Here is a 24168-nt window from a genome sequence, read left to right as displayed (position 1 = left end):
TTAAACTGCTCCTTCTCTGTACCTTGGGGGCAGAGCCTGTGCATGGTAGTAACAGTGGAGGGGTTTTCAGTCTTATTTCTCTTTTTAGCAGTGAGGGGGCGGGTGACAGTGCTACACCGTGCATTCTTTCTTAGACCTTACAAGGAAGGGTTCCCAGTCCTTGTTTTGCAGGGAAAGTGGACTTTGTTTGCTTTCTTTAATTTGATGTAAATGCACATAATCAGTTCTAAAAATTTATGTCTTGAGCCTTGGAAGTTATGTCAGACTGAAGTAGCTAGTTAATTCCTCCTTTCTCTGAAAGGCTTAACTCCTTACACCTTAAAGACATAATTGTGCCAGGAGTCTTCTCTCCCATTGCTACTGGGAGTGACTTTCTCTGGCTTCTGAAGTGGATCTCCAACCTAAATCCAAACTAAATCGATAACCTTGAAACTCAGTGTGGGGGTTTGACTCCCCTATACTCCTGCACTTGTAACAGCAACACTGATGTTGCCATAGTTCAGACATTGTGTTTTCTGAGAAACCTCTAAAATTCCTTAGCTGTCCCGTGGTGCAGTCCCTGTGGGAAGGGAGCAATAGGAGGGGAAGGCACTGGAGTGTGTCCTGGGGCCCTTCCTTGGGAGAACTCTGGTTCTTTGCTGTGTGCAAGAGCCAGAGCTTTGATAGCAGTGCTGTAGGAATTGCATGGGTTCCTGCGGAGCTTTCTGGAACAGCACTAAATTTGAACCCAAATAATCTCAAGAGACTCTAGAGTTTTCGGGGACCAGGCTCTGCTTCCTTGGAAAGAGAGGCAGATGTGTGCATTTTTAGATGCAAATCTTTACTACCACTGCTGGTGGTAGTTCCAGAGCAGTGTAACAGCGGGGCCGGCTGCCCGTGGCCCCGCCCTGCTGAGGCGACAGCCCCGGTCCCGCTGCGGGGAGAGAAAGCCCGGCTGCCCCTGCCCTCACACGGGACAGGGCTGTGCCCTCAGCTGCTGGAGCTGGGCTCCAAATCCTGGGGAAAGCCGCAGCCACAGCCTGGCAGGCTGCGTGCACTGCAATGGCTCCTTACTGGTGTCAGAAAGGAAGGTGTAGCCTTTAAACCAGCAAAGCTTGCCCTGCTCTGCTATAAATAATGAAGCAAATTGTGACCCTGCTCACTGAGTAGCTCAGTCTCATGAAAAAAACAAGCAGTTTTCAGGATTTCACACCCTTTCCCCTTGTTACAATGGATACCTGGAATTAGGCACCTGGATTTTGGTGCGGCAATCTCTGATCTCCTCAAGTAAGAAATATGCAAAATTAGACTTGTTTGTAGGCTGCTCCACCAGACCGGCTCAGCCAAGTGACCCAGGGCTCCCCAGATGAACACAGGGCTTGGCTTAGCTGTGCTGGGCCCTGAGCTCTGCTGCGAGCACAGCTCTGATTAAACTGAAATACCTTTCTTGCAAGTGCTGGCCTTAAACTGACACCTCATTCTTGAAGTCTGGTTAAGCAAAAATGTGCTTTCACATTTTGATTAAAACCTCAGGTTCAAGTTTTACAAACCTCTAATGATTATTTTCAGTGTAATTAACTGGATTAAACATGACAGATTGCAAATAACTGGTAACCTTAATATTGGAGAACTCCAACAAGAGATGTTAGCTTTGCTTGTAAGCTGTGCATAAGAAGGGGGGTTTGTAATGCTGACCTTTTTAAATTAATTATATATTCTAGAGCATTCCCATTCTTTCCTTGCTTATGACTCTCATCTCAGTTTCATTTCATGCTAAATAAACCCTCATATTTACTTTGCAGCTTTGTTGAAGACTCTACCTTAATCTGAGAAGAATTAGTACACATGATGGAATTATGTACATCCCACTAGAGCTCACATGCCCAGGCTCCTGCCTTTATTCTGCAAGGTACTTTAACGTGAAGATACTTTAACATGATGTTGCCATGGATGTCTGGCATGAGCACCAATCAATATTCCTCAAAAAAGGACTGTTAACTGCTTGAACTTTGAAGATTACTGTGATGTTAGGATTTCTCTTATACTGGCATAATGTTCTGTCATTGTTATGTGACATTATACCTACAGAAACTATTAATAAAGAATTTTGCTAGAAGTACTGATTTCTCTTTGCTTTTATGAAGTTTAGACTCAACTTTCTGAAGTCAGGAGACTGACCACTGGGATAAAATAAAGTTTGAAAGCAGTTTAAGTAACTAAGATGTGTTTAGCACTCTGAGGAAAGTTGCTTTTATAATGTTCACATCACATCAGAGCTGACACTGAGGTCAGTGTCCTGGATTCTTGAGAGCTCAGCTCTGAACAGTTGTAGGGCTGAGTTTTCCTGCCTCTCTTCCTGGAGCCCAGCTGCTCACAAAGGCTAAAGATTTACCCCATCTTGATAGGAAGAAGCTTTATCAACAAAAGGACATTCTAAATACTAACACCTGCTTTTTTGCTTTATTAATAATTAACAATCCTTTTTAGATTTTATTTAATTTTGTGCAGTTAGTAGTAGTTCTACTAAGTGTACAGACCACTGGAGTGCAGAGGGGCTCTGTTCTGTCACCCAGTCACAGGCAGTGCCCACTGCAGTGGTCAGAGAAACACTTCAGGTTTTCAGAGACTAAAGGAAGACACAGCCAGACTCTAGCAGTGACAGAACAAGGGACAACAGGACAACTTGACTTATAAGACAGTCTTCAACCATAAAATCCCTTTTGCCATGAGGGGGTTAAAGCCTGGAGCATGCTGCCTGGGGTGGCTGTGGAGTCTCCATCCATACTCAAACCAATGGGCCAAGGGCTGAGCAACCTGCTGCAGCCAGCCCTGCTCTGAGCACTGGGGCTGGACCAGAACATCTCCAGAGCCCCTTCCAACCTCAGCCTTCTGGGACCTCAAAGTGCCATAAAATGCACTATTTATTTAAAACAGGCAGTCCCATGGCTTACATCATTATCTCTTACAAAGTATCCTGTGGAGTTTCAGGGCCTCAGGAACACAGGGCTGATCTATGCACCTAAAAAACTCATTCACCAGCTAAAAACTGAAGTGCCCATCCAGTAAAACAAAAGGGTGACCTGACTGAATAAAAGCCTCAGTACATTTTATGCCAGTAGATGACCTGAGGTTCCTCACACTCATTACTCATCTCCAAGTTGCAGAGCTCTCTGCCCATACCTTGTTCCATAGGATTTTACAGACATTCCAGCTTACCTGGCCTGTTGCATGCCAGTGATGGTGACTTTATTTTCCTTTTAAGTCTCTCCAAATACAACACAACGTGGCCTTGTGTTCACAGGGAAGGAAGGCACTGCAGAACAGGTACTCTTTAATCACTGCTGCCCAGTAACAGGCTCCTTAAACACGACTGCTCTCCAGTATTTCTGCTGTCATATTAAAATCCAGTTCCTTCTGGTCTTTTTTCCACAAGGGAAAATCTTTTCCATGGAAAATACATGCTCATTTGGCAAGAGTTTGGAAAAATTCACTGTCCTCCTTTCACAAAGGGATGGTCCAGCAACTGCAGAGCAGAAGGCCGTTTGTGTTGATCTCTGCATTGAAGGTTCCACAAATCAGTATATAAAATTAATATCTATGCCTGCGATGTAAAACCTAATTCAAAAACCTGTAAAAACCTAATTGCAAAATTAGCCTTTATTATTATTATTAATCCATTCACTACTCGTTTTTAGGTTTTTGGGTTTTTTTTCTTTGTAAAGTTGATAGGAAGGGAGGCTTGAACGGAAAAGACTGTTGGAATTTATGAATTATAAAATGGAAATATTTTATTGTTAAAGAAATCATTACTTATTCCCCTGAATTCCTTGCAAATCTTTGAATAATTCTGCTGATCTGGCTATTTCAGGTGCACCAACAATGTATTTAAGACAGGCAATAATTATCTGTTTAAGCCTCTGTCAGTCAGGTTGTTCTGTCATCTCTAATCAATGTCATACATTTTAAGAAGCCCGGGCTTTGTTTAAAACAAAACAAACATCACAAAAATTGTTCGTATAATGTGTGAATGCTAGTGGTTTGGGGTTTTACAGAGAGAACTTTATGTTTCTAATAAATGTTATGTTTCAAATAAGTAGGTGTTTCCTGGACTGGCAGTGATAATAGATTTTTCCACTGCAGAAGACAAGAATTAAGTCCATTTAGACTTAATTTAGACTTAGACTTCAAGCCCAAAGGGCTTGGATACTTTTTGATGCAGAAAACATCTGGGCTGATTGTCAATGATTCCATCCAAGCAGAGCTAGAGCTTGGCCAGAACCTGAACTCTAATTGGTGGGTATCACTTAACACATTTTAAAACAAGACTCTTAAAAATTCTCTCTTAATTCCATTCCACTTCCATTTAGAATACTGTCCTTAAAACAATTTGTCTGACATAGACCACACTCAAGCAATACTGGAACAGCAAAACACAGCAAAGAAATTTATCAAAGGTTCTGTCCAAGATTTAACGGTGCCATGTTTATGCATGAAAATTATGGGGAAAGTAAATGATGAGTATAAGGCCTGCAAAAAGAGAATCTGTGAGGGCTTTTTTGTATGATTATAAAGAGTAAAGCTCTTATAGATAGATATATAGATATAGATATAGATATAGATATAGATGATATAGATATAGATTAGATATAGATATATAGATATGGATATAGATATATAGATATAGATATGGATATAGATTAGATATAGATATATAGATATATAGATATATAGATGATATAGATATATAGATATATAGATATAGTATAATATAGATATAATATAGATTAGATATATATAGATTAGATATAGAAATGATAGATATAGATAGATATGATATAGATATATATATATAGATAAAAATATAGATATATAGATATAGATATATAGATATATAGTATTAGATTATAGATAGAATAAAGGCTTTCCAGAAAAGCTGAAAAGCCCATGCATTTACAATAAAACCATATGTACCACAACCTAAGCTCCCATGAGCCATCTCCAGAACACAACCCCCCTGCATCTTCCCTTCCATTCTGCAGCTCTCCCTACCTGGTCAGGCAGGCGTGCACAAACTCGGCGGCCGCGCTGGAGAAGCGAGCGGGCAGGGCCGGCATCAGCCCGCGGTGGGCCCCGATGTAGAACATGGCCGCCACCCTGTCCATGGAAGCCAGAGGGGGTTTGCCTGTGGCCATCTCGAACACGGTGCAGCCCACGCTCCAGATGTCAGACTTCCTGCCGTAGCCGGAGTCGCTGATGACCTCTGGAGCCATCCAGTAGGGAGTGCCGTGCACGGAGCGCAGCAGCTCGCCCCGCGTGCCGCCCAGGCTGGCCCAGGCCAGGCGCCTGGCACAGCCAAAGTCGATCAGCTTGATCACCCCCGTGGGCATGAGCATCACGTTGTTGCCTTTGATGTCTCTGTGCACCACGCAGTTGGCGTGTAAATATGCAACCCCTTGTAGAATTTGCTTGGTGTATTTACACAGGACAACTTCTGGCAAGGGCCCGAAGCGATTCAGAATACTGGAGATGGAGCCACCGGGAACAAACTCCATGAATATGCTTAAAATGTTGTCTTCCAGGCAAGTTCCTAAATAAGTTACAATATTTACATGCTTCAATGTCTTCAAAAGATCAACTTCCTCGTGGAACTTCTGATACTCCTTTTCTGTAGTGAGTTGATCTGATGTGTCCAAAGCCACCTGTTTTACAGCTATTAACTGTCCCTGGCTTGTCAGGCCACAGTACACCTGCAGTGAAACCAGCACTTATCAAAACAGGACACGAGACAAAACTTGTGTATTTACTTATTTTACATAAAAGCTTTGTGCTTTTCATGTTTCATATCTCACTGTGTAATCCAAAATATTTAACCCATTTCTTGACTAAGACAACAGCTATTTTTAAAATAAGGTGTAGCTCAACGATGACCAACACATCTCAGCATCTTCAGACATTAACTTACCGTGCCATAGGCTCCCCTTCCAAGGACTTCTCCTCTTGTCCACATGATAGGATCTTTGGTAGCTAAACTGCTTCTTGGTAATTTAGTAGATTCATCAAAGTTTAGAAGGCCCTTTTCTTCATTTGAAGCCAAAAAGGCTTTACTGTAACTCTGCTTGAAAGATGATGGTCAGTGTGGGGAGAAAGCAGAGAGGAAAAGACAGGCTTCATTTGGTCCCCCCTTTTTCATAAGGAATCATTTTTCCTGGCATGACTTTATTTATAGATTTTTATGCATATAAATTGCTCAGCTCATTGATAGAATTGCTATATAGGTAAAACTGTATAAATATTTTCAAGTATAAATCACAACAGTGCATAACCAGAAGGTTACAACATGACATCTTCCATTGCCACCAAGACAGAAGAGCACTTAAAAGAGCAGGATACACTCTCTTTTTTGGTCTCACAGTTTGCTAAGCTGAATATGGCTATCATCATGCTCTAAGTAACACATGCAGCACAAGTCTGGTGAAAATAACAGGCCATGACTTCCCAGGAAGAAGAGACTGCTTCAGAAAGATGGCAATAATTATCCCATCTAGCCATGGGTCTCCCTGGGGGAAGTGAGAACAGAGCTATAATAGGCACCTGTGGCTGCAGAAGCACAAGGGAGTGTATCAATATGTAGTGAAAGACATTTCCTTATAAATTTGCAATTTATATTGACAAAGAGCTAACAGGACCAAGGAGAAGCAGTACTGGTAGAGAAACACCTTAGTAGGTGAAGGCATGCAGCTGACTTGGGGGCCAAAATCTGAGCCTTCTGAGCTCAAAGTTTTGATTAAGAATTAATTAAACTGGATAAGCCTGTCTGATAAACCAATACTTATGGCTCATATCTACAAAAGTATCTGGTTGCACTCAGAGACCCAAGGTAAATGCCCTTCTGGATATGCAAGACTATTTGTAGTGCCTTTTCATATTCCTGTCCACATCTCCAGCTCTTGCCTTGCCCAAAACCTTTTTATACAAGCTCTTCAAACAGCCCACTCTCTTTATTCACTGCAATTTGTCAATTTATATAAGCTTTGGCAGCTATTCCTGTCATGCCCTAGTACCTTCTGGCTTGTGTCCTGACATGCAGCCTCTAACACAGATATATTCAACAGAGCACTGGAACAATCAGCGGGCAGCTGGCCCAAGGAAAAAAGACTTGATAAATCTCTTTAATAAGCACACATTTCCCATTTTTCATCCAAACTTGTGTGAAGCATCACTCTAATTACTTAGCAAGTTACAAGAAGAAATTACTTTTACCTTCTCTAGAGCACTATTTATTATTGCTCCAGCTCCATTCATCATATTCTCCTCTTCTTCACTCTGCGTGTTTTGTATTTTAGAACATGTATTTTTTGTTCTTGAAGAGTTGGTGTCTTTTTCTTCAAGCATTAGCAACTCTTTGGCCAGACAACAAAGCAACTCATCAGTCACATCCTCAGCATCTGACCAAGAAGAAATGTTTTGACTTGTCTGGGGACTGGGGCTTTTGGCATTTTCTGTCCAAATCACTGAAGCCTGAGTCAATTCATTTGCCAAACCACTGTTTTGAGGTGTGTTTGCACAACTGTGATCTAATATTTTTGTAGGGGACTGACATTCCAGTCGATCTGAAAAGGACAACTCACATTTATTGACAGGCTTGGAGTCCTGGTGTGATTCCCAGCCTTTGCCACCATCCCTGTCCCCCCTGCCCTGGGGCACACAGATGTCCTGCTCTGCTGTTACCAGACTGCCACTTGGAGCAACACATTCTCTGCAGCCTCGATCACTGAGCTGAAGGAGATCCTGGCTGCAGGCAGCAGCTCTCTGATGGCTGGATTCATCCTGGCTGTCTAACAACTGCTCCAAAGAAACTTCTTTAATAGTTGAGAGGTTTGAATTTGTAAACATTTCATTTTGCTTAGTTGACTGTGAAAGCTCTTCTAAAAATGTGAGCTGATGATCCATGTCTCCATGGAACAATGTTGTGCTACTCAAGGTGTGTGTTGCATTATCTTGCTCTGTGTTGCTGTCACTCAGCTTGGTCCTTCTGTCCTTTGTGATCAAACCTTTCTGCTTTTGTTTAGCACCAGGTGTGATCTTCTTTGGCTTGGAATGTGTTTTCTTTTGAGTGTTTCTGACTCTGCTGCTTTCTCCCCCTTTACTGCAGGCAGATCTGCAGGTGCATCTTGCTGGTGGAACAGAATAACCACCTCTGTAAAACCTGTCCTCGTGCTGATCGAGGTCTCTCATGCGGGAATACACTGGAGTTCCAAACATCTCATAAATACCTGGCCCTTGGTCATCTGAATTTATTATCTTGAACATGTCAGTGTACTTCAGATCTACAAAATCTGAAGCAGAGGGTGCACGTGACAGACAAAGTGGAGTAACATGTTTCTTACAGACAGCTGAATTTTTGCAACTGCAGGAGCAACTTTGCTTTTTAATTTTCTGAGCACTCTGAGCAACGTGGCCTTTGTGTCCTTGAGTGGTTTTTTTCTGACACTTCATGGAAGCCTCAGATTTCACTTTTGTCAGTTCCAGAGATGGGAAAATCTGACTCTTGGCATTTGATTTTGTGGTAACCTCTTCAGAAGCAATTAAGTCTTCAGACACTTTTATCTTATTATTAATTTTAGATTTCAATGAATATTTATTTCTATTCATCTTTAGTTTATTTTTGTCATTTTCTTTGTGAGCAAGAACATTGAGGCTCTGAGGAACATGAGGAGGCAGGGTACAGACACCACCCTTTTTTGTGGCAGGTTGTTCAGCAGTGTGTGGCTCCCTGGCTGGCTCTTGCTCAGAGAGCATAGCATGAGCAACAGCTACAATCTCACTCTGGTCCTCTGAAGTTGCTGCTGATGTGGCTTCTTTTTCTATTTCAGGTTCAGAGAGACAGACTTGATTTTCTGACTGTTTTCCAGAGGGATCTTGAGCTTCTACTCTCAAGGGAATTAGTGCAACTACAGAATTATCTTCCAAGGCTTGGTAGGCCTCTATCACTTCATTTTTACAGGAAGAATCTAAATCCTGATTGGCACTCTCAGCATCTTCCTGTGCTTCATAATCCAGCATCATCTCTGTAGCATTTCCTTCTTCCAGACCAGTGCTACAGCAATTCTCTGCTCTGCTTTGCTTCTTGCCAGCTCTGGAGGCATTGCTGTTGCTGGACACTGTAAATGCTGCCTGGGCTGTAAAAATGCCACAGTTCACCAGAGCACTGCCTGAGCTCAGGTGGGGATGACTCTGACCCCAGAACCCGGCTTGGCTCACAAGATTGATCTTCTCACAAACCACTGAGCACGGGAATCTCACCTGGTTCTTCTTCCCACTGTGGATTCCTACATCAGCCTCCCTCCATTTGAAATGGCTGTGGATTTCTTCCTTCTTGTGGTTGAGGTACTTGTCACAGTTATTAATGCTGAAGTAGTACAGGTCCTTCACTGGAGTGAACTTATCAGAAATTGTGGCCATGATCAATTCTGATGACTTTTCACTGTGCCTGTTTAATAAGTTGTCTAACTGATACTGATAAAATTTAGTAACTGGTTTTATAGGCTGAGGAATAAAGTTCATAATAGTTAAAATATTTTTGATGTTTCTGCTTTCATTGAAAATATCATCCTTTAGAGGAGCAAGGTGAATTGTTCTTAGAGATTGACATGTCACTGGTGGCAAATGAAACTGTAATTTCCATAAAAAACCATTAATAGTGTACAACACCACAGATAAAGGTAAAAACTAATCTCTAAGAGACAAGCAGACTTAGGAAAAAAATTAGAAAATTATTATTATTTTACATATTCCTATCTTAAACCTATTATGAAGTATAATATCAGACTCCTGAGAAAATACATTATTTTTGCACATTATTTGCATTCATTTTCTCAGATCAGGAACTACTTCTAAGTATTTCTTAGCTCAGAAAGTGGGATCTTTTGCTTTAAGGCACAAGTCATTCTCCATGATTTAGAACCAGTAAGTTTTGTCCACATGTCCAAACCCACTTGTCAGTCATTAACTCTGTCTTGTGGCACTTCATGTTTGCTACAGGAATTCAGGGGCTGGGCAGTGGCTTCATGTGCCAGAGCTCCTCTCTCACTGAGCACTCCCCTGAATGAGAGCACCACTCTAATGCTGAGATTTAAAATCTCTTTATGTAACCCTCCAACATGTGCTGACACCATTAATTATAATCTCAATGGAACCAGAGCTCATGTAAGCAATTTTTCAAAAGGAAAACAAGACCATTGCATCCCTGGAGAAAACAATTCTAACAAATTATTTCTAGACTTTAAGGTACATTATATTAAATCTAAACACATAAATCCATGTTAAATGGCCACAGATTCAGCTCACAGTTTTAGGGGCACTGGGAGACAGCACAGTCTGAGCTCAGTTTGCAGTGAAGTGAAATGGATAAAACCAAGGGCAGCTGACACAGAAGTCTGTTGGGTCAGGGATGTGTTTTACTATTCCTCCCTGCTCCCCATCACATTTGTTGAAAGGTACCAGGTACATTGAAGGAGTACAGATCAGAGGAACTCAGTATTTTGTTTGGACTATTCAGATGAACAGTGAGAATGATTTTCTGAAAATAGCATTTCTGTTCTTTACTTTATAGGAAATGAATATTTTTATGCAAATGAATGCAATAGAAATAATCACCCAGTCATCTGCTCTGAGTGCTCATTTGCATGTCTATATTCAACATCAGTTTGCAATCTGCAGGAAATTTTTGTTTGCATTCCAAGGGCAAACTGAGGTTTGAACATGCCAGGAAAAGCAATGTGTTGGTTTGAAATTGACAGTTCTGAAGGCTTTGTCCAGCCTGCATGGCATTAATATGAATGCTCAGTTTATCCCAAAGGATACACCTCTAGAAAGCCCAATACATGAAATAAAGCTGCATTAAATCACACCAAGGATAGGTAAATTATTTTTCTTAAATATTTCCCTCCACTTGAAATGCTTTCTTTTTTTTTTCTTCCATAACCCTTTTTATAATCCTGTATCAGAACTCTCGCTCTATATTCTCTTCACTTTTTTCCTGTGATCAGTTGTATTCTGTGATGGTTTCACTGAAGTTTATATCTGATTCAACAAGTTGAGTCTTTTCTACAAAAGGCTATTAATTAATATACATCAAGGCCAAATTCTCTTTTTTTCTAAATACAGTATATTTAAAATGGTGTGAAGTACTGAGATGTAAAATTGTGAGCCTGCTTCCAGGTTCAAAAATTTTGTGTAATCCTATTTACATTTTTCACAAAATCTCATGTAAAGTATGTTTAATTCTAAAAGACTATTTTTTTATTTGCTAACACAGTAAATTTCATCAATCATCTAATATCAAGATTATTTTGGAATTCAACTTCAATCTTAAATTACCATTTCCAAGAAGTGTTGTGGGTTTTGGCAAAACAAGACATCTAATTTAACAAATAGGAGTCACATTTTAATTAACTTACATATTTCTAAAGGTTTTGTATCTTTTTGAACTTTCAACCTTTTATCTCCAGAACTCCCTGATGTAACATCTCACTGCTAATTTGTTGATATACACCTCAAGATTTGCTGACACACATATATAAAATAAATTTTAAAATATTTTGCATTCTTAAAAAAACCCACAACAACTAAGACTAAGCAAACTACCTACACTACAGCAGTATTTGTATTTTTAAGATGTTGAACGGATATAATATTTTTGCCAGTGATCATTTTATACATAAGGTTCTCTTACCTCATATTTCTTGTTCCTGGTTTTTAGCATTGTAACAGTTAACCCTTAAAAATCAGAACAAATGAAATATTAATTTGATGTTCTTAAACAGACTACAATTCACATTTATAAATTAATTTCAAATTGTAGTGTTCAGGGGATCAAGGATCTGTCTCTGGTTGCAGGACTGTGTTATAAATCTGCAGTGCAGAAAAAAGTTGTAGGTTGAAACTTAATTGTGATACTGAACTTCACAATTCCATTTGCCATAGATAAAATATTTTGACACTAATAATTTAAAGAAATGCTTCTCAATTGCAGATGTTTGCTACCCACAGTATGCAGCTAATTAATATTGCCAGTATGAGGGAGAAAGATGTCATCACTGCAGGCACAGAGAATTACACTCCACATTTGTGGCTCAGTTTCACAACTGAGTAGCAGGAATGGTGAAGTTTGTCATTGCTTCTCTTTATCTCCTTCATTCTGCAAACACACACAAACTTATAATTAAAAAAGAGGGTGAACATGGCTGAAGTCTCCCTGAAGACAGCAAAAGACATAAAGGCAATATGATAACCAATATATAACTATATATAAAACTTGTGACTTTTAAAACTGAACTTACTTTGTTGCATTTGTGCTTTTATTATCTGGAAAGTATCTAAATCCATAAATGCTGTTGAAATTTTAGATTCTGGGCATGAGGTCTGTAGCAGAAAGCTGAAGTCAAAGCCACATCCCACATCCTCTTTCTTTGAGGTGAAAGATAAAGAAGTGTGATGTCTCCTGGGTAATGTTGTCTGATTTTTACTTGGAAAACATTCCACTTGTTGGTCTGGCCATGCTCTGGAAGTTGGTGCAGTTTGGCTAAAAGGCAAAATAAAAATAACCAAAATACAGAGCAAAATTAATGGAAGGAGCCAGTTCAATCATGTGGCTGGTGAATAATGTGACCAAGAGGTTTGTAAGATCCCAGAATGCCAAAGTGTCATTTCTTTATTTATCTGTGAGGTTGTGCCTCTCCCTGGAAATAGGACTGCAATGCAGAGGTTGACTACAAGAGAGATTGAATGACAAACAATGTCAACCAAGCAACAAGAGAAACCTAAAAACATTCAGTTCACCTTCCCCTTCTTGACAAGAATTGATTGCTTCCAGTGTGGAGTTTTTATGAATCATCAGGAGAGTGTGTCAGAGAATTCTGAAGACCAGATGTGCCTTTGTTAATAACAAAATATGCTATGGCCTGCTGAAAAAACAGAGGCTCTGTGGACAAGCCTCAGTTTTGTGCCACCTGTTTTCTGAATAATGAAAAGTGTGGAAAAAGATAAATACTGTGACTGAAAAGAGGTACAAAAGTGCAGTCTAAGTTATTCTTAAAGCTGTGTACAAGATTATTGTCTGGATTTAGTAAGTCAAATAACCACATACCATATTTCTTTATTGTACCAAATAATTTGTTTACCTAATGCAATATCTTGCCTCCAGTGGCCAATAATTGATATTGGGAAGAGACAAACACTACACAACATATAGAGCTGTAAATAATGTCCAGGAAATATTTTTCTTTTTCAGGCCACAAACCTTCTTTGCTCCTATTTGTGCACACCCAAATGCAAATTCAATAGTGATGCTTCTTACCTGGTTTTTCCTAGAGCTTTGTCTGACTGATGCATTTCTTCCATTATATTGTCTGCATTCTGAAAAGCAACAACACTTCCACAACCTGCAGTAATACATCAATATTTGCATAAAAGCAGATTAATTCCAGTAACACGTGGCAAATGCAGTTATTTTGGGGCATTAAAATATTATTATAAAGAGGTATCAGGAAAAGAAACAAGAGCAAGTTACATTTCACTAATTCTTGTAATTTATTGATATGTTAATGTAAAACTTTGAATTTATTTTATTTCTTTGGTAAGTTTATTAATTCAATGTGCTACAAAAGCAAAGAACATCTTTAAAAAGCCAGTTACAGCTCCTGTATCAGGAGAATAGAAACAGAAAACAAATATTGACAGAAACTCTACAGAAGTAGAGGAGCATTTAAAAATTTGAAAAATAAACGAAATCTTAGGCCTTTACAAAGGTAGAAACGTACTCTGACTTTGATTTTGTATTTTTTATGGTTGCTAAGTTTTGACAAATAGCCAAATTTCAAGTTGTTACTGTACTTTTCCAGCTTCAGATCTACATTTTACACTTTAAACACATAAGCTTTGGGTTAGACTACCTTTTTTGCTTCTCCTCTTATTTTGTTTGTTGTCAGACATACTGTCCTTAAATGTATGCATGCCCAGAAACCTGAAAAGAAAACTGTTAATTGATTTCCAATTCACGTATACCAAGTGTTGCATTATATTTCATTATTTGAGACCAAAGTAAGACAAAAGCATTTAAAAGTACTTGAAATGAATCAAAGCGCTGTAATTTAGCGGTGAATGCACAGAACCAAAGAGCTCAGAAAGTTTTTAGAGGTAAACCCACAACATATGCTATGCTGAATTTAGAAGACAGTGAAATCAGCTATAGAGGTAGCTAAGAAACCAGGACTCTTGATGTCTCATGCTGAAGGCCAGATAATCCCTGACAATGCTCATCCTATTATGTTCACCTGTTAAGAGTCAGATAGTGAACTTCCTAAAAACTTCCCATATTTTTTCGATACACAAAAAACTCCTTCAAAATGATAACTGAGAATGTTCTGTTAAAAGGCAGAATCTTACAAATCTTACCTGGTTCTTCAGCAGCGAAAAGTGAAAGAGGCACAGCAACCCAAAGGGAAATTCGAGAGCATTTTCAGCTCGCAGCTGCCTTCCTTCGCCGGCCAGCGAGGAATTCTTCAGCAATGGCCCAGAGTTTGGTTTTATTTTGGGCTGTTTCCCTGAGTGCGGAGCAGGCAGGAGCCATTCCCTGGGCTGGCACTGCGGCTGCTGAGTTTACACCGAGTCGCCCCGGTAACCCCTCAGCCCGGGGGAACGCGGCGGGCAGGATTTAATTCAAAGAGCAGCCGTGACCTATGGAAACAAACACAGCCCAGCTAAACCGCAGCGCTTCAGGCTCCCATCGCAAGTTCTCTCAGCACACAAACCAAACCCTTTTTCTATCTTATGTTTACCTCCGTTTATGCTTTTAGTACCTGTTATGTTTCCATGTCATTTTTACTTCGTACTCAGTGCCCTCACGAGTATTTGTAATTTCCTTTCTAGCCGCAGATTTTAAGGGTGTTTCCTCCTTTTTTTAAAGTAACAGATTGTGCTAAGGGGCAAGACGGGATAAAAGAGGTATAGTGGGCTCAAGCTGAGTTAAAAGGGTGTTTAAAGGAGCTGCTTTGCTGGATGCCAGAAAGATTTCGCCGCTCCCCGGGTGACACAAGCGACGGGGAAGGTTTTGGATGAGGCGGGGACAGGGACACCAGTCCTGGGGGACACCTCAGCCCCCGGCTGGCTGACAAGGGCTGTGTTGTAGATCTGAGGGAGCCCTTCTGGACTCTCGCTGACGGAGAATCTGTGGGAGCAGCCCCCGCTTCAGCCTCGCTCCGGTGTAAAGCGACTGCTCCCGCGGGCGTCCCGTGAGGGGCTGCAGCCGGCCGGGAAACAGAGACACGGCGTGGGGAGCCCGGGCTGTGCGGGAACGCCACCAGGACGAGCGAGAGAACCCAAAAAAAACACTGTGAGGGGAAACGGAGCTGCGAAAGAGCCCAGAAGCGCCGGGCTGTGAAGGAGGTCCGGGCTTTGAGGAGGCGCCGCCCTCCGCCACGTTCCCGGCAGCCTCCGCCGCGGGGGGGCCGTCAGCGGCGCAAGATGGCGGCGGACAGCGAAGTGAGTGTGTGTCCCGCTCCTCCGCCCGCTCCCTGTCCCCCGGCTCTCCCTCTGCCTCCCCCGCTCTCTCCGCTCACCGCCTGTCCCGCTCTCTCCCCGCAGCCCGAGTCGGAGGTGTTCGAGATCACGGACTTCACCACCGCCTCCGAGTGGGAGAGGTAGGTGCTGCCCGCCCCTCGCTGGGCGCGGGGCGCGCGGGGGCTCCGCCGAGCCCGGCCCGGCCGCTGCTGCCGGGGCAGCCGCTGCCCCCGGCCCGGAGCCCTGCCCGGAGCCTTTCCCGGCCGTTCCGCCCTAGGCTCAGGCCGCGGCCGAGGATCGGGTTAAGAGGCTCTAGTCGAGCTGGTTCTGAACTTAATGTCCGGTTTAATATCTGTTTGCAAGGGATTAGAATATACGCTCAGAAGGCTTATGTGTTTTCTAAGTAGCTGTCTGGTTGTTCAGTCATCTCATAGCTGAAGCCTTTAAAAGTTAGTAGAACAATGTACGAAGAAATTTAAGACGAAGAACGCGCTTGTACTTTGAATATATTATTTTTTAAATGCTTTTTCCAGTAGTGATAACGTTTATGACAGGAGACCAGAGATGTCAAATGGTGCGCTTTAAATCTGAATTTAGTGATAATTTTGTCTTAAATGCTTATCTATCTGTTAACAATGAAGCAGGAGTTAAGTGCTGCAGCTATGTGCTGCAGTACATAACATCTTTTCTTTCGGAAAAAGGTGAGATTCTTAAAACAGTCAAAAGATGCTCACAACTAAAAGTAACTGTCATGTAAAATTTAAGCATAGGAAGACTGTTTAGTGTACAAGGAAGCAGTTTTTCTGGCTTTACTGTGATACTTGTGGTGTCTGTTTGTTCTTTGGGCTTTTCTAAGGAATTCCATAGCAGAACAACATATTGCATGCTTTTAGATGGCTGAATTATAATACAGGTGTAGTGTTCAGCAAATATTAATGCCTTTTTCTCTCCTAATAGATTTATTTCAAAAATAGAAGAAGTACTGAATGACTGGAAACTTATTGGGATTTCTTCAGGCAAACCTCTAGAGAAGGTCAGTTGCTGCTTCTGAATTTTCCTGTAGAATTTGAATTGCTAATTAGTAATACAGTAATGTACACATGTATTTAATCTATTGCTGTTTTTGTAGGTGTGGCAGATAATGACTTTATTAGGGAATTTCACTTGTAGAAGTGTCAATTTGACAAACAATTACTGTAAATTCATTGGTGGGTCATCTGCCAAACAGATTGTTTCCCTGACAAACATGGATCTTCTGTAGTGCTTAGAGATTTTTTTAAAATTCTAAGTTTGAATCTGGAGACATGCTTGAAGCTGCTCTAAATACTCAAGGAGTCTTTTTGTCCTGCCTTGTGCCTTTGTCACACCTCATGTATTTATGGCTGAGGTTTGCACAGTGCTATTTGTGACTCAGTGTGTTTCATAGATGGGAGAGATTTTTTCAGCGACTAATTAGAGCCTTTGTGATGCTTTCTCAGTCCTGTGAAATGCAGAGGAAATTGCTGAGCTCTTCTGCATAGTAATGCAGATAAACTCAGCTGGTTTGTATGGAATGGCTGCTGTGTTTCCAGGGGAATCTCAGTGCTTTTCATTCTAGTCAGGTACAGAGTATTTGGAATAAAACTTATGTTATTTAATAAATTGCACTTTAGCTGTCCCTGTATTCCTACATGTCTTTTTTCTAGACCAGAGCTCTCTTCCTACCACCCTGTAAGATCAAAGGATTGTCCAAGTTGCTTTTAGTAGGAGCAGTGGTGCTGATTTTTTTAGACATTCCCATGCTGTATTTTTGTTTAAAAATTAATTATTCTTACACAAGTTTTGTAAGTTGTAGATAAAAATAATCATTTGTTGGTGAAGGTAAATATCAAGGTAATATTTGCACAGAACAGTTTAGATATAGATAAAGTCCCAGGTGGGAAACTTCTGTCTCTAGGCAAAGATGAGGATGGATATATTCAGATGTACAGTTGCATATGTGAGGGTGCAAATCTTTATTGCCATGTAGTTCTGAAGGCTGCAAGATGATATTTGATTTTTGGAATGAACATGGTTATTGGCAACATGGATTTTAGCAGCTAGCTACCTTTATAATGAAGAGCTTTGAGAATTGCTTATTGAAATTAAATCATGCTGAGCCATTAGGCAGTAGAAAAATGTGAATCAACATTATTGATCACATAGGCAATATTTGAAAGACTAATTTTAAAGACTTTTAAAGACTAATGAATGTTAACCTAAATTTATGAGATAATGTCTTCCTTTTTTATATGCAGGGTATATTTACCACAGGAACATGGGAAGAGAAATCAGATGAAATTTCATTTGCAGACTTCAAATTCTCAGTTACCCACCATTATCTTGTACAAGAACCCAGTGACAAAGATGGGAAAGAAGAGCTGGGAGAAGGTACCTGATAGTTCCTTCCATAGCTGTAAGGATAATGCCAGGAGACAGTGTCAGAATGTGGAGTCCCCAGTGTGCTGATTTGTGTCTGTGTGGGGTTTTCTGAGGTCTGATGAGTGGGATCTGACACTTCTGCTCTTAGTTTGCTTTGCATTCACACAGTGCTAATACAAGGCAGTTGTAAGTGAGCTGGATGGATGTGATGATACATTGATCATGTATCAATTTTTGTCACAGATGCCCTTCCTCTGCCAATGCAGGACTTGCTGTGCATGAACAATGACTTTCCTCCTCGAGCCCACTGTCTGGTGAGATGGTAGGTGTGCTGCCTCTCATCTCTACTGCAAATGAGCATAGCAGCTGGAAAATCTGGCACAGTCAGTTAAAGCTTAAGTCAAATGATTCTTTATACTAGACACAAGAAGGAAATGCAAAAAAAGCCTGCTATAGTGGGCCTATCTTTAATTTTGGTTTTTTTCCCCCCAAATATTTGTCCCAATTTCATATATTAACCAGGCTTTTATATATGTAATATTTAGGTACATTCTTAAAAAGGAAAGCTGCACCACCTTAACAAACAACAATTATATTCTTAGTAATGCAAATCTTGAGCACATAATAGGATTTGTTCTAGAGAGATTGGCTTTATGTATAAACAGTTTCAGTCATTATGAACATAAACTGGAAAACCTCAGGGCTGCTAGACCTGGAAGTGCTCCCAGTCAAACACATTGCAGTTGTTGGAATGCTGTTACACTCAGGCAGTGTGTGAGTTCAGATCTGCAGCACCCCATGCCCACTCAGTTCTTGGCCCCTCTAAAAATAAAGAGGTACTTGCATCAAATTAACAAATTCCACAATCTGTTGGTGGCAGTTGCGTGCTCCAGGTCACAGTATTTTTTAGGAATCATGTTTCAGCTGGCTTGCCAGGCACTAGAAATGTGCATTTTCTCTCTGTCTCTCAAGGTACGGCCTACGTGAGTTTGTGGTTATTGCTCCGGCTGCGAATAACGATGCTGTTATCAGTGAATCCAAGTGCAACCTCTTGCTGAGCTCCATTTCCATTGCACTGGGCAACACTGGCTGGTAGGTGAAACATAAACCTTTTGACATGTCCAGGTAAAACTCCAGCATTGGTGAGGAAAAAGTATTAAATTGTTAGCAAAACACGTTCATCGGGTTTTGTTTATTTGTGTAATATTGTTAGAGAAGGATTTTAAAAATCCCCATCTTTTGTAAAGATTGAATCAATGTTTTGTTTATTTTAATTATTGTTTGAAAACCTTTAGGGCTGTTAAAAGCTACTAGAAGTTGTAGGAATAATATGTAATTTATAAAACATCGCTTTTGCAAGAGGATTTCTTTTCTATGTGTAGTAAAAGTAACTTCCTAATCTTGCTCAAAAATTACATAGACTGAAAATGAGGTAAGTGAAATCATGAAGTGGGCTGTGATTATGGCACGGCAATTTGTTGGGCATTCTGTTTAATGACATTAACAGTGATTTTCTGTGATTCCTGTGAAGTGTTTCAAAGTGTGTTCGTCTAAGAGAAAATATATTTCAAAGGCTGAAATTATGTTGAAATTGTGCTAGAATATTGCGCTAGTTTTAGGGACTCGAGGCAGCAGGACCCTGAGTGATGTGCACACTGTGTTTCTGTGTTGCTGTGTGCAGTCAGGTGCCCCTGTTCGTGCAGATCCACCACAAGTGGCGCCGGATGTACGTGGGCGAGTGCCAGGGCCCGGGCGTGCGCACCGACTTCGAGATGGTTCATCTGCGCAAGGTGCCCGGCCAGTACACCCACCTGTCAGGGCTGCTGGACATCTTCAAAACCAAGATTGTGAGTGTAAATGATGCTGTGTGTGATTTATGTTCAACCCCTAGGGTGTTTGAGAGGATTTACTCTTTACGTTGGATTTGTTCTCTGGTATTTTGAAGGGCTGCCCTTTAACACCTCTGCCTCCAGTGAGCATGGCTATTCGCCTTACCTTTGTGCTCCAGGACTGGCAGCAGTACTTCTGGCCACAGCAGCCACCAGGTAGGAGACTTGTGTCCTCACAATAACTCCTTTTCAGACAGCCAGACAATGCTAAAGAAAGTATTTGTGTATCTTGCCAGAAGAATTCTAACATTTTCTGCTTTGCTAGGAAAGGCTTCAATCCAGTCCCACCCTGTGTGATAAGCAGTCCAGCTTAAAGCTGCTCTCAGCTTGTAGCTCATGGCTGGGACAGGTGTTTTGGGTAGGGCTGTGCCTCAAAATATGGGTTAGTCAGCATTTAAAAATACAATGATATTTCTAAAATAGTGGTATCTATGTGGAATGACAAGAGTGACTGAATCTGTGAAGAATTCTGCCCTGGATTTCTTAGATAAATGTTTAAATTCAAATTCTAGAAGATGCTAATACCTCATGGGAGTTTTTGTCAATTCTTTTTCCATAAAGTACCTTATTTTGCTGCTTCACTATCTAAGTGTATTAACAGTGGGAAAAGCAGAAAATACTATATGGACCTCACTTGAGGTAAAGGTTTGGATTTTTATTATTGTTGACACAGTACTAAACTTAATGCAGGAGGAATTTCTGAACTAGCCTTTTGTTATAGTAGCCTTGCATGAAGGGGAGAAATAATGTATAGTCTTAAATTTAAAGTATATAAAGCAGACTTGATAAATTTATGCCATAGTGATGCTGTTTAGGAAAAACAGAGGTAGTTACTTGTTTGGTAGTCTCAAAATGATCTCTTTTATTCTTGGTGGTGGTGCTGTCTTCCTTGACTATCAAGGACTTGGTTTTAACAGAAATATTTCTATATAGTTAGTAGCAGAAAATAAATTATAAACTTTTCAAAGATAAACAAACCCATAGGAAAAAGGTAGATATTAGTTTCTCCTTAACTGATGTGGTGTTTTAGGTACAAGGTGATGGAACAGTTAAAGTGCCCAAGTTCTTTCCTTGGTTTGGTAGCAATTTTACATTACAAGCTTGAGGTATTTAGGGTACGTTTGGAGAGACAGAACGCATGTGGCCTTGGTTTTCTAAATGTTTGGCTTTCCTTTGCTTAAAAAATACAGTAATCAAAATCCTGTGTTTTGAAGAAGTGTGCAGTGAGGTTGATTAAGGAATGTATGTTGAACATGTTTAAAGAGAGTTCTGCTTATTAGAGAGAAAATCAGTGCTGTTTTAAATGATAGTTCCTCTTTGGTTAACCAAGTTTACCTAAAGAACTTGGGAAATGAATTCCACAGATTTTATCATTTTATTGTTTCTGCAGACACAAAATCTATTTTCTGTAGTCTCTGTGCCTTGCTGTAGTTATTCACTAAGTCAGGATCTCAGGTTTGTCATGGATGAGTTGTAGCACTCTGATCATATTTCTTGATTATAACTTCCACTCCTTTAGCAGCAGAGTTGTGGTTAAGGGTGTCCAGGTGTGTTGCAGAAACTGGAGATGGACAGCATCAGTTTTACTGCTCTTGCTATGTGCAGTTGTGGGTTTATGTTCACTGGGAAGATTATGTACCATCACTCAATAGCTCTTCTCAAATAAAACCAAAGAATTTAAATATCTTTTATCTCCTCTGCAGAAGAAATTATGTAATTAAGTTATCCAGATACTTCATCTGCTAATCCCTCACTTGTTTTGTTTGTAAACAGTTTGCCAGATGCAGTTAAAATTGCAGATCAGATGCTGTAATAGCATTATTATAATGGCATTACAATACATTATTATTATTGCCCACTTTAATTTTTGTTCAGTGGAGGCTGTCTGGTTTTGATTTATGTATTTGAAGGCTATAACATGGGTGCTGGGAGGCATCTCTGAGTAGCTGGGACTACAGGGAACCCCCCAGATTATTTGATTAAGTCCTCTTTTGATAACATTGTCACCTTTTAAAAGTAGTTGTTTTTTCACTCTGCAGAGTTGCTCTTCCAGTCTTCCTTCTCTGCTTGGAACTGATTTCCTGCCCAAGCATTTTTATGGCACTTTTGTGTCTGTTCTTGTGCCAACATTGAATCTTCAGGGCTGTCTTTATATCTGTCACCATTGCCTGTATGAAGGGAATAACCTTCCCTCAAATGAATGACAAGAATTGTGTCTGTCCCTTTGAATGTCCCGTTTCAGTTTCTGGTGGAAGCAATTCCTCTGACTGTGTGTTAGGATTGTGTTCTCCTAGCTCAGTCACCTCTGGTCATCCTGCAAGTTACAGTGAGATGCAGTGAAATGAAGTGCAGTTTGCAGTGAAATTAAGGTGATTTGCTGCTTCAAATGTTCCACAAATTCTTTATGGAAAATGTGTTGGTTTTTCTCCAGATATAGATGCTCTAGTTGGGGGAGAAGTTGGAGGCCTGGAATTTGGGAAGTTACCATTTGGTGCCTGTGAAGATCCTATTAGGTAAGAGAAGAGTTCAGAAAACTGTTTTATAACTTCCTTAATGGAGAACTGAAAGGTGTTATTTCAAATCTTGGCTTTGCCTGCCTGCCACTTAGCATGTCCAGCAGATACTTACTTATTCAAGTGCATCAGAAACATCTGTGAAGGGCAGTGGTTTAATAGAAAATAAGACCATTTGTAAAATTGTCTGATGATATTCAGATTCAAGCTCATATGGCTTTGACAATAAACTTCTACAGTACCCCATTTATCTCTGAAATTATGATCTTGAAATATACCTCAAGATAAACCTTAAAAATTTTGTGCTTTTGTGCAAGGGTTGGACTTGCTGTCGTGTATGCAATGAGAAAACTTACTGGAGAACAAAGAGGGAATCAGATATGATCTATCACAAATACCTTTCAAAACATGAACTGTGCTGAAGGGAAAACTTTCTGCTATCACTGAAAGGCTGAAATCTTTTTTGTTTCAGTGAGCTGCATTTAGCTACAACATGGCCTCACCTTGCAGAAGGGATAATTGTTGACAACGATGTTTATTCGTAAGTATCTTGTCTGAGTTGCAAATGAGTGTGCTTTTTTTGCTCACTGCTGCATCTTAGTGTCATCTCAAACACTGTGTGGCTTCACATGTGAAAAAGAACCCATTTTTGAGGAATGCCAATGTCAGCTGATAGAACATCTAATCTGGGAAAACACATTTTGAAATGCATTTCTGTGAGAAAATATTATTGTGTTGTAATCTCAACAGAACACAAACCCCTGGTTTTGAGCATATTCTCATGTTAGACTTGAAAATTTTGTGTATCACATATTTCTTGGAAAAGATGATAGTAGAGTATGAAAGGTAAAAAAAAAAAAAATTCACTGCTTGATATCACTCTCCCAAAAACTGCCATCCAGCTTTTCTGCTAAAGAGGAAGAAGTGTTTCTTGTTCATGTCATGCACAGACATGAGAACAGGGACTCTTGCTTGTCATGTTCTCCTATGTAATGTGGTGACATGACATTTATTGAGAACTTGGTACTCATCTTTCTGATACTTACAGTGGCATTTAGTTTTCTTTTTTCTTTTTTTCTTTTTTTTCTTCTTTTTTTTTTCTTTTTAAAATTTTTCCCCAAGCGACCTGGATCCACTTCAAGCACCCCAGTGGTCTGTGAGAGTTAGAAAAGCAGATAACCCTCAGTGTCTATTGGGTAAGACATCAGAATTTCCTGTCTTTTCTTGCAGCTTTTAAACTAAAACTACCAAGTTGTGAAGTTAGGGTTGAGTTGATTACCTGATGGTTTATTTGCTCACTTCCCTCATTTTTTTGAGTGAACAGTATTTTGGGTTTCTTTTTCAAGAACACAAGCTTTGCAAATACATTAGTTCCTGTTGTAGTTTATTGTGTGTCTGCGTAGGGTGAAATTCATTGCTATTCTTATTTCACCAGGTTCCAGAGAATAAGAATTTCTCTATGTTCTGTGAAAATTTACATTTCCTAGAATCTTCCCATTTTATTAAGTGTGTTTTGCATGTATCCATCTCCTCAGTTCAACCAACCTTTCTGACAGGGAGAATGAATATTCTGGAGAGCTGTACTCCTCTGTCTGTCCTTGCCTTTGAGCTTGTGGGGAAAAGGCTTCAAAACTGTGCAAGTTTCATGTTGTTTTGGGTGAATCAAACTGCAGGCAGAGCTGTGCTCTGGAGAGGTGGCCAAGAGATGTCTGGTGTGCATTTACCTAAGATCTAATTATGTGGGTTTAGTGCTTCAGATAATTTAATTATGTGGATTTGTGCACCAGATATTTGTGCTTCAGAACAAATTATCAGATGTTCTTTGAGAA

At 40.3% G+C, this 24168-nt stretch overlaps 3 protein-coding genes across 8 annotated transcripts in view; 2 read left to right on the top strand and 1 right to left on the bottom strand.

Moving 5' to 3' along the window:
- CCNT2 (cyclin T2) overlaps window positions 1–2092 on the top strand; it is a 25692-nt gene extending 23600 nt beyond the window's left edge. For 2 of the 4 annotated variants that reach the window (XM_064718617.1, XM_064718621.1), the window contains exon 9: window positions 1–1772. This exon is cut by the window's left edge and continues 4715 nt beyond it. Coding sequence is in view for 1 of the 4 variants with exons in the window: in XM_064718622.1 (XP_064574692.1) it covers window positions 1782–1804 (23 nt within the window). In the remaining 3 variants the exon portion in view is untranslated. The other 2 variants (XM_064718622.1, XM_064718619.1) reach the window with 2 other exon arrangements.
- Window positions 2093–2395: 303 nt separating this feature from the next.
- On the bottom strand, window positions 2396–15385 carry MAP3K19 (mitogen-activated protein kinase kinase kinase 19). 2 transcript variants are annotated; one of them, XM_064718599.1, is made up of 10 exons: window positions 14838–15385; window positions 14434–14715; window positions 13932–14002; window positions 13337–13421; window positions 12321–12562; window positions 11714–11757; window positions 7240–9651; window positions 5942–6094; window positions 5029–5726; window positions 2396–3533 (listed from the first exon to the last, which is right to left on the bottom strand). In XM_064718599.1, the coding sequence occupies exons 3-10, from the start codon at window positions 13990–13992 to the stop codon at window positions 3467–3469; spliced, it is 3762 nt and encodes a 1253-aa protein (XP_064574669.1). In that variant the 5' UTR covers window positions 13993–14002; window positions 14434–14715; window positions 14838–15385; the 3' UTR covers window positions 2396–3466. The 2 variants fall into 2 exon arrangements, with proteins under 2 accessions (XP_064574669.1, XP_064574670.1); XM_064718600.1 differs by having other exon boundaries at window positions 5942–6091.
- RAB3GAP1 (RAB3 GTPase activating protein catalytic subunit 1) overlaps window positions 15376–24168 on the top strand; it is a 21391-nt gene continuing 12598 nt past the window's right edge. The window contains exons 1-11 of one of the 2 annotated variants that reach the window (XM_064718615.1): window positions 15376–15519; window positions 15622–15677; window positions 16495–16570; window positions 17814–17946; window positions 18181–18259; window positions 18910–19029; window positions 19619–19784; window positions 19883–19982; window positions 22258–22339; window positions 22812–22880; window positions 23462–23535. In XM_064718615.1, coding sequence (XP_064574685.1) covers window positions 15502–15519; window positions 15622–15677; window positions 16495–16570; window positions 17814–17946; window positions 18181–18259; window positions 18910–19029; window positions 19619–19784; window positions 19883–19982; window positions 22258–22339; window positions 22812–22880; window positions 23462–23535 — 973 coding nt within the window. In that variant the 5' untranslated portion in view covers window positions 15376–15501. The remainder of the gene's footprint in view (window positions 15520–15621; window positions 15678–16494; window positions 16571–17813; window positions 17947–18180; window positions 18260–18909; window positions 19030–19618; window positions 19785–19882; window positions 19983–22257; window positions 22340–22811; window positions 22881–23461; window positions 23536–24168) is intronic. The other variant, XM_064718616.1, reaches the window with a different exon arrangement.

The sequence above is a fragment of the Zonotrichia leucophrys genome, chromosome 7 (assembly GCF_028769735.1).
Source record: "Zonotrichia leucophrys gambelii isolate GWCS_2022_RI chromosome 7, RI_Zleu_2.0, whole genome shotgun sequence".
Lineage (NCBI taxonomy): Eukaryota > Metazoa > Chordata > Aves > Passeriformes > Passerellidae > Zonotrichia > Zonotrichia leucophrys.
Note: the sequence above shows the minus strand (reverse complement) of the source record. Positions and strands in the feature narration are given on the sequence as shown.